This window comes from Mesitornis unicolor, unplaced genomic scaffold (genome assembly GCF_000695765.1).
Source record: "Mesitornis unicolor isolate BGI_N332 unplaced genomic scaffold, ASM69576v1 scaffold916, whole genome shotgun sequence".
NCBI lineage: Eukaryota > Metazoa > Chordata > Aves > Mesitornithiformes > Mesitornithidae > Mesitornis > Mesitornis unicolor.
In genome coordinates, this window is record NW_010190028.1 from 51,518 (window position 1) to 62,333 (window position 10,816).

At 35.3% G+C, this 10,816-nt stretch overlaps 1 protein-coding gene across 1 annotated transcript in view; it reads right to left on the bottom strand.

Moving 5' to 3' along the window:
- The window catches only part of LOC104535884 (neurobeachin-like), a gene marked incomplete at its 5' end in the record, with an annotated part of 49,484 nt that extends 41,029 nt beyond the window's left edge, over positions 1-8,455 (bottom strand). The window contains 1 exon segment of the mRNA XM_010186237.1: positions 8,288-8,455. Within this exon segment, the coding sequence (XP_010184539.1) occupies positions 8,288-8,455 (168 nt within the window).
- Between the last annotated feature and the right edge of the window lie 2,361 nt (positions 8,456-10,816).

Here is a 10,816-nt window from a genome sequence, read left to right on the forward strand (position 1 = left end):
TGGAAAGCAGAACAGACTCAGTAAACCAAAGCACACAGCATGTCTATTTTGATCTTATTTTATAAATATAAAACTACACAAAATTAAAAGTGTGACTTCATGCTCTACTTCTACTTTGTCAGAACAAAAATAACAAAACTCATCAGTAAAATCTTACATTGTTAATGAAATAAAATGCATTAAGCTAAGAATGTGGTAATATAACATTAGAGGTTTTCTGTTTTATCTGAATGGAAAGTAAATGCTGGCTTATTTCTTGCTCTCAGCTTCATATTTCTATCACAAATCATCTGCCTTGTTCCCACCTTAAGAAGGTGCTCTGAGATTTGCAAAACACATACCCTTCACTACAAATTGTGGTTATGATGAGGCTTCAACCATCTGCCAGCCTTCAATTTATCCACTGCAGGACACAAGAACTATCTCAGAAAACGGGCAAACCTTCAAAACTAACAGCTGAAAAAGGACTGACAGAGAAGCAGGTAAAACATTCATACTGAAAGGTGTCACATATAGAATTCATGAAGCTTCAGTGTATATTAGAATTTCAATTTTGAAACAGGTTACACTGTTACGTTTGAAATAAATGTTCTCAGTTATTTTCAGGGTTTATCTTATAAAGAAATAATTCTGTTTGGATTATTTCCCAGAACACATTCTTCAAAACTTCACTTTGTTCTTGACATAAATTGAAAACAATAATATAGATATACTGTACACAGGCTTCAAAATGGCATTAAAGAGGCACATTATCAATATGTTTAAAACGTTTAGAATGCTCAGCTTTGCATCTTTCTAAGTGAATGACTAGATACTTAGACTGAGTAATATCTGTTCCAATAAACTGCTGTGTGTGAAATGTTTTGAATAATAGTTAATTTATGCTGAGGTAATGACAGCACAATATAACTGAAATCTGTGCTAATAGGAAAAAAGAAGCCCCTTCCAGCTATTTCTGTTACAATCAGCTGCAGTAATTTTCACACCATCTCTCTCTCTCTCTGTGTCTCTCTCACATAAAATATTACTTTAAGTGTATGTTAAAATGCTTATTGCTAATTTTAAAAATCAATAATTGGTACCTGTCATCCATATGGAGAAAAACAAAATAACCAGACAATAAAAAAAATTCATGTACAAGACCTATATTTTATGCATTTCTGCAATAAAAGAGAGCAATTGTGGTTAATGATGTTCTTTTTTTACTGGCAAAACTTTGAACTCAGTTTAGGTAAGGCTCCAGGATGTTCTGAGAAAAATGCATATGAAATTTCTAACATGGATGAGAATTGGCCAAGCAATTTATTCCAAATAATACTCAAAGTAGATTGAGACATTTTCTGGGCTCTAAGTTATTCACAAACTCACCCTAGTATTCCTCAGATCAAGGAATTAGCTGAAAGATGGTTGAAGCCTCATCAACTAAATAAGTTCTCTGCAGTTCTTCACTTGGAGTGCTGGGTGTAGGGTTGGTCATGTACATTGTGTGACAGTGCTTAGCTCTGCCTAAATGCTGAGCTTTTTAGTCACAAGTACAGTGAAAAAGAAACAAATCCCAAACCTTCTAGTATGCCATTTTGGACCCAAACGCCACATTTACACCACTATTTGCTTTACTTCCAGGATCTCTGCATTTTCTTGAGTATGAAAAGATTCTGAAGTTCTATAAACATATAACAGCACAATCCAGTAACAGTCATGAACTCAGACCAGCACAGATTCACTGAAATATTGACTACCTGTTCACCTCTAATGCATTTATTAACTGGAGATATCATGATCCATCACTAATCTAACTGTAGATAATTATTTTAAGCAATGGTAGAAAGATGTTTTTAATTTGGAATCCTATGGATCGGATTATGATTTCTGACTCCTTGTCATAAATGGCTTGTGTTACTCAGTGTAGGAGCTCCCAAAAAGTTATTTCATAGTAAAATTGGATGAATAATTAAAACGTTTTAGCTATTCTGCAGTAAACACTTTCTGAAAGCCGTTTCCCTTGAATGAGAAACAAGTAAAATAGCACACAAAATAAAAGCCTATACATTGGGCAATTACTGTGTGGTAACTGACCTGATGCAATTTACACTAATTCCTCATCGAATATTCTGATTTAAGGTGTCTCCTCCTGTATTCAGTGTCTTCTACAGGAATTGTTACCTACAGAAATAAATAACCTCAAAAACGCCCATATTTTTCTTCTTGATCTACAGAAAGCTAACAAAACAGTGAGAGCAGGTAAAACCTCCTCCATTCCCATTTACAGAAGAGGATACTAAGCTCTGAAACTCACTGAAAAGACATAAAAATGATCATACCCACAGACACTCCCAGACTTAAATGTAAACATCCATTTAGCTTTCTGTTGATAGTCCTTTCACACAGAGAATAGACTCAGAGGCAAACAAAATTAAAAAAAATAATCAAGGTGTTTTTCCCAAAAACTGAGTAAAACTTTGGGGGAAAAAACCCTTTTTTGTTTGTCTGGGAAACACAGTATTTGGGAGTAAAGGAGATGTAGACTTCTCAGCAAAAATCAACAGGATTCAAGTACACATTTCTCAGAGAAGAACAGAGCCCTTAGCATATAAGAAAGTAATTTCCACTTTGATAATGGCTTTTACTCAAATAATAATTCTTGCTATACAGATTCCTTCAATTAACTTTGATAGAAGTGGATATTGATACTACTTGCTGCTTTCCACTTACTCCATCACTATCTACATCCATGCCTAAGCAGGACTGCTCCTAGAAAGGAAGCAAAGACGATCCCTTGTATGGAGGCAATTAAGCACAACTGAACATGTAAGTGGCCAGTGCTGTGGGTACAATTCAATCAAGCAGATCCATCAAGGTGGTTTTGATATCCCTGTCACATCAAAGAAATGGTGCCCAGAAGAAAAATATCTAAAAAGTTAAAAATGAAATCGGAATAAATAAGAATAACTCCAAGCAAAAGCAAGAATAAGCACATGGTTGTAAGGGCTGGCACTACCTTGAAAGTGTTATATAGTGCTATTAAAGCAGCGTGTTAATTTTTTCCTCATAAATTTGCCAGGTTCAGCCAACGGGGAAAGGCTAACATTCCAGCTCCTTTTGTTAAAGATATATCTATCTTGCTGAGTCTTGACAGCCCTATCATGTCAGCCCTCTGTAGTAGCAAAGAGTGTTTCAGCAAGGAGGGGGGAAAAAAAGGAAAGAAGGAAAAAAAAAGAAGTGAAAACTGATGTGATCTCCTTTGCTTCCTGTGGGCATATTTCACTATAGCAGATCCAGAGGGATGTTTTGTTATTCCTGTCAGATCAAAGAAAGAGATAACAGAAGAAAATATAAGAGGAAAAATAAAACCCAGAAATAAGGGTAACTGAAAGGCACCGCAAGACTGCATCATTATGACTTTTCAAATTATTTAAATATGCTAAATATCAAGTCACCACCAAAGAAATAAATATTGCATAGGCCATATGCTCTGCTAGCTGCCAGCAAAACCATCCTACTAGGATTAGTTTACGGGCGCTGCAACTGCCTGTCAAACACTAGCAATTTTAATCATTTTTCAATTTGCTGTGTGAGTTGCAAGAATGCTCAGGTATTTTGACAGGTGGCTGCTCGGAACAAATATCTGAGCCGAGTAGCTTCACACCACCTTGCTTTCCTACTCTCAATTCCTGTTGGATTGGGGGCACACAAGTGTTTGGTGAAGATGCAGCAGTACAGGGAAATCCCTGCACTGCACTGCTAAGTTGTGCTTGCAACTCACATCCAACACAAGAGTGACACAAAGTTAGCCTAGTCTAGTGCAACCCAATAGCTGTGCAATATAATGTTTCACTTGATTTTACAGAACATTACTAATCATAAAGAAGCTGAATGTCTTAAAAAAAAAAAAGTAAATAGAGATCCGGCTATAATTTAAAAAAAATAAACAGAAAACCTGAAATATTACTTTTCTGAGAGGCTACACATTAGCTGTGGTTTCAGTACTACATGTGATTAATCTATTATGCACTATCTGAACATGCCCACTTTATTATTTTATGTTTGATGTACAAGGTAGTACTGAACATAATTTTCTAATTACCAGAATAACTGTGCTGTTCCCTTTTAGCCACATCACTTTGTGTCATGCAGAAACAAGTTTCTAACTTGAAAAAAACCCCATAACTCTGTTGATTTTTGAGTGTCCAGATTTCCAGGTGATTTTCCTCAGGAAAATTAAGGTCCTAAAATCTATAGACACTGTGGGAGAAACCAGAGGAGGAACTATATTTTCCTAAAGAAGTGAACCAGTAACATCGAAGCACCACAAATAAACTACGTTTCTCATAATGTTCTTTATACATTAGCATTCTCAGCCTCAACTCCCTGAAGTCAGTCAAATCTGTCCAGCGGAAAGGATTTGGATTATGATGTAAACTAACAGTAAAGACAATTCCAAATAACATCTAATGTCCAATATAACTACTGTTTACATATTAAAAAGAGATACAGGCTTTGTACGAGGGATGTTCTGTCATGTTTCTCCACAGGAGAAGACTGTCATGATAAAGTTCATTATCAATTACTGCTTTACAAGTACAAGATGAGTTAAGCTGTCATAATTTTCTCAGCCAGAGATCCTGTGCTGTCAAAAAATGTCAATTTTTAATCTGACAAAAGGAAGAAAATTATCTGTTATTCTGACCTCTAATTTCTTGACATTTTAATGCTGTAATTGCTGTGGTTAGTGCTGCAACCATGATTTCACCTGTCAAGTAAGAATGAATCAATATCCTTAAGCTGTTCTTCAACTTTTAGCTTTCACTTCACTGCTTTTGCTTCAAAAAGGGAAAAATTTACAAATAGAATACAAAAGGTTGCAATAAAAATCCAACCAAACAAGGAAAAGAATAATTTGGGTCCTGATAAATGTTTATTTTGCTACACATTTTTTCTCATTATAATAAGAAAACAATTTTCCAATGTGAAGAATGAGACCATTAGAACTGATAGAATTACAGAATTTCCCAATTTCTGACCATAGAAGATCTAAACAACCAAATTCAATTTCACTCCAATTCTGTGGAGCACTTAAGTCAGGACCACCATTTTGCTCTCATTACTGCTTAAATTTCTTTACAGTGACTAAATATATTTATGACATTGGAAAATTACAAAGTTCTTTGAAAAATCAAAAGCAGTACATTAAATCAAATCTGTATATTCTACCCATCCAGTGCAGATCTTAAGTTGCCAAAGTTATTACAGGGGTAGGCATATGTGATTTCATAGATTTCTAAAATGTAACACTATTTCAGCATTCTGGTTTCACCCATTGTGAATTTGCAAAATATAAAATGAAGAAAGCAAAGCAGATGGAGAGCCTTCTACTAAATAGGTCCAAATAGAACAAAAGCACAGGGTGACCACAAACAGTAGAGAGTTCTTAGAGGGTTCCCCCACGCACATGAGTAAGACGTAAGGAATGGCAGGGATGAGTTCTCCCACCACTGAATATATTTTTGCTCCAGCTAGAAGCCTACCGAAATGACTACTGTACCATCCTTCATCACAAAAAGCTAACAACATACTCCTCAGTGGTTAAGTGAGGTGCTCAAGCAAAGAGTAAAAGTGAAAGGCTCAAGGTATAGCATGAAGAGGTCACAGCGATCTGCCTTTTTAATTGATGTCTTTCGCTCAGCTGGGATCCAAATGGGAGGTTTTTTTATTTGAAGCCTTATTTCACTGGACAAGTTCTCCTGAGAGCCCAATATGAAATAAATTATGGCCACAATTTGAGGAGGTTACTGCCATATTTGAGCCCACTGGTCTGATAACGGCTACTGCCAATAAGGTTACATTGACTGGGTAATTTTACAGGCATTTATTGAGAACATTCACTGGCTTCTGTGTGACAGAACAAAAATATTTCAGTTTATTTATTTAGAAAATAAACATCAAGAATATTTGGATACTGAGAGATGTATTTTCCCGGAAAACTGCAAAGTTCAACTAATTTTAAATTGGAGTGATTCTAAGTTAAGATACTGGATACCCCCATCTACCACTGTAAAACATAATAAGAAATTGTTACCACTATTTTTAAAGGTGCCAGTGTTCCTGTCTTTACATTTCTGTATTTATACGTGGTCTTCAGAGGATTTTAAAGGATCTTTTTGCTTTTAATTTATTTTCTGGAACATCTAGTAAAAGTCAGAACAAAGTGAAAAGAAAAACACCAACAAAACAATGCATATAGAACACATATACTTGTAACAGAAACATGACATCCAAATACCTGACCTATTAAGATGACATCAAGATGTCAAAGGCTTTATTACAGGCCAGAGAATGCCTGCTAGTTTCATAAATAGAGATCAGGGAAACAGAAGAAGGCTCTAAATCATATACATTTACTTGTATATTGTAATTTCTGTTTAAAAATGTATTAAAAGTATTTTTTAACCTTTTTATGACAAAACACAAATCACGAATGTCTGAGACCTCTCAGAGGAGAAAGCATACTGTTCTAAAATGCACGCATACAACTTTATGTATCTTTATAAAACAAAAATTAAGAGGATTGATTTTTTTCTAGACATTATCTTCTTACTGCTAACAATGAATTTTATTTACTAATCTAACTTGTAGCAATGAAGATAAGGTTGTGTTTTCAGAAGTTTACATGGCATAAATAGCCTAAGAAGATACTTATATGCTATTGACTGACAGGGCATGGGTTAGATGTACAAGTGAGTGAACAAAAACATCTCCATGAATTTCTTGAAATTTCTGATGACAAGTTATGCATGTAAGTAGAGCCACAGGAGAGCTGAAGAATCTCATCATGTCATAACATGTTAAATAAAGTGCACAGACAGACAGATAGACCTCAGTCCTACAAGCTGCCCTGTGGGAGTAGACCCTTAAAGTCAAGACATAGGAGTCTTCCCATCCAAATCAGGACCTTAAGCCATGCAAATCCCTTGTATTCATGGTGCTTGACACCTGTTTTATACTTTAAAAAGCATTGCTCCTTTGGATCTCCAGTTTTATACCTTACTGACTCTTTTCATACTCAAAGTTTTAAATCCAGACAACCATTATGTAGATGTTAACGTTAAATATTTGAGACAGTGGGATCAAAGCAATTTTGGCCCTTCTTAAAACTAAGCAAATTCTTACTGTTTACAAAATATAAGCTTTGCAGTGTGTGGTGTGAAAATCCAGCTCTATGAAGCTAGGGGTCTGAATGATTTTTTAGTTCTGCTCCTCAAAAAGCGCCAAATGTAACAAGATGCAACAATGCAGTACTAAAAACCAACATACCTAAACCCAATATTTAGCTGAATATGAATGCTTTCTAGAATATATTTATTTCAGAAATCTGTAGATTTCTTTCTCCAAGATTGAAAACAAACAAACAAACAAAACCCCATCGCCTGGCAATGTATAAATTATTACTGTTTTGCATACAGCAGATGGCAGCTATCTGGGGGAATGGAAGATTGTGTGTACAGCTTCATCACAGTGGTACTCATCTAGCAGCTGTTGCTTCTTCACACTTTTCACCAAATTTCAATTCTTTTAGCCAATGAATGAATGATATTAGAAAATGACCATTCAAATTAATAGTCTAACCAGAAGCAAATATAGTCACTGAAAGTAACATGTATGAGGATAGCTAGTGCAATTTTTTTAAAAAGTTACTGATAAATTTAAAATGTTTCCTTGAATATATGTGTACATATAGCTATTTCTCGCACACAAATATACAAACATAAATACGTGTATATTCAACAAACAGCAAACATTTTCTATTTTGGTAACAGCTTGATTATACTCTATGTCATTAACACAAAAGTAATCTGAATAAGTGCTGCAGTTACTCCAGTCACACTTTTTCAGATGCATATTCTCACCAGCATTATCTGACTGAAAAAGGGTAGATTTTTTCCATATGACTATGATGCAGTTTTTTGTTTCAGCTTTTCAGTTCTACTAAGTGAACTTAATAAAAGTAAATTATAAGAAGTAGCCAAATATATCTTACAGAATAGACATTACATTATAATTTCCCATATAGTAATTGACCAATAAATATATTAGTAACTTCAAGCAAACAAAATACTTTGGGACATCCATTTTATTGCTGTTTATTAATACTTGCTTCTGAAGTCACCTAGGGCAAAAGTTCTGAATCAATTCACACACAACAAATTTCTCCAGCAGTGAAAGATGGAAAAAGTGCCACTTCTTGTGAGCTGACAGCAGTTTTTAGAATGACATGGCAGTTAAGACCTACCTCCCTTAGGACAGGGTCAGTGATACTGTCCAGGTTCACAGAGCCTTCATATGTTAGGTAGTGGAAAACATTGAGTGCACGCACTGCTTCTGGTCCTCGTTGCTTGTAGCCAAATATAAGGTCAATCCACTGATGAAGCTGACATGATACAAACTCACTTTCCAGGGCCTGCAAGTGAAATTCAGAGTTAGGAAATGAATTCCATCATGCAATTTCATGCTTAAATTATGTCCTACCTTTTCCTACTAACTAAGGAAACATAATAGGCATCATTACATTGCCTGTTCAGGCTTATTTGATATATTTAAAATCCCTCAAACATTAAAAAACAGAACTAATTATATTGAGAGAAACACTAAAGAGATATTCTTCCCTTTAGCTCTATATCATGCTAATTTTCTTCTCAGCTACTGGGTTTCTCCTAGCTGCAAGGGTTTTAATTATTAATTTTTGTTCTTGTCAAATAAGTTTTGCAATTTGCCAAGAAAAACTGCTGAAAATGGGAAAACAATTTCAAAACTCCAATCTTCCAACTCATTTTCCAACTAGTTCTAATTAGACTTAAATCTGAAATGGAAACGTGAGGATTAAAAGGCTGTATCGGCAAAATGAGGTTCTGAACTCCATGTGTGAATTGTGACTGATTTCTCAAAGGAGAAAAACAATTTTCCACACTCATTTTTGACCTTAGCTGGGTTCACCAGAGAAAACACAGGCTGTGACTAGCTAGTTTAAAAATGAGTTTAAGGATTGCTATTCCCTTGCTCAGCATATGGAAAGTGATTAATTCTAGACAGGAAATAATGATAGTATTACTGCTGAGTCTGATCCAACCTATGTGCCTTTATCAGACACGATTGGCATCCCCGTTAGATATCATTGCCTGAACTGGAGCTTTCGAAAGCTGAAGGCATTATCCAATTTCTCCTTATCCCTTTAGCAGATGACCTGTCTCATGTTTCCCATGAGCTTGTATCTGGATACAGAAATCATTCACTATGAAGACTCATCGTGTATTTAAGATGGCATCATTATAAATACTCGTTCCTTCTTTTCTAATGCTACTTTCAGAGATGAACTGTGATAAACAGCAACTGGTATTAAAACAAAGAGTCATGGTTCATTGACCAAGTGTTTATGCATGTCCTTGTCTAAACTCCATCACAGTCTTGTTTTTGTACATTGTCATCTACTGGGTTTCCTTCGACCAGAACAAATGCAGTTCAGTTCTCAGCTCTGGGAACTAACTTCTGATTAATTTGTTAGAAAAATAAATAAATTACGGAATCACAGAATTGCAGAGTGTGAAAGTGACCTCTGGAAATAACCTGGTCCAACATCTCAGCTCAAGTAGGGCCACTTAGAGCAGGCTGCAGATGGATCTTTTTTTCCTTTCCCTGAGAAATCATAATTCCTACATTGTTTCCAGCACAGTGCCACTACTCAGCACAAATAATTTCCAGGTAGGACAGTTTCATGTCTGCCCCAGGAAAGTTCAAATTTTACAGGGGGATAAATTTTTGGGGACAAAAATTGTTTGCATTTTATTCATTTACAGCAAAAGGAGGCTGCTTCTGAAATAATCATCAGACACTGTAGTATCACGCCACGCACTGCCAACTGGCAGCAGTCCCCTGCTCATCACCCTAACCGCAGGAATAGCCACAGGCAAGGCAAACCACAAGGATCTGGCTCCCCAGGTAACCACGTCATCGTTCCTCAGACATTTTCCCTGTGATGCTCCACGTGGAAGAGGAACTCTCTGTGCTGTGGTGGAAAATTGGATCCTTTTCTGTCAAAACCAGTGACTGTTATTTCTAAGGAAAATCGATGGGAAGGCTCAACCCTACTAGCGGACATGTAGCTCAGTTTTCAAGGGCTTAAGTTCAGCATACCATAAGAAGCCATAAAGAAATGTTGCAGAGTACCATATAAATTTCTGTTGTTTCCTCTTCAAAACTGGAGGCCATTATATGCAAATTGCAAGGAATATTATTTAAATAGCATTAATAATACTTAATACTAAATACTATTAAACTAATTCTATTTGGTCCCAAAGCATGTCTCGCAATAAATAATAGAGACATACCAGATCCTTAATTACATTGTACTGTGTGTGTGCAACAAGATATAGCCTGCAACTTCATCATCCCATATAATCTTTTTCATAGGACTTTTATCTCATTTAGCATACAAGATTTCAGCATGCAAGGATAAAATTCTGTATGCCACAGCAACCATAAATAAAGCATTTCCTAACTTTTAAATGCTTTAATTTTTATCGTTTCTTTGTATGTAATAAAACTTAAAATAGAATTTAAAGTCTTTTGTCTTCCTAGCATCCATCTCTGACCAACTTACAGTGAGGAGCCTAATTGTTCTCTTCTTCCTCTGAACTCTGCATATTTATAAATCTCTTTTTGCATCTGTATCTAATATTTATTTATTAATTAAAAAGTAATTAAGAAGAAAATTGTTAGGTATTTGCTTTGTTATTATATAATTTTATAATTTGTTATTATATATTAT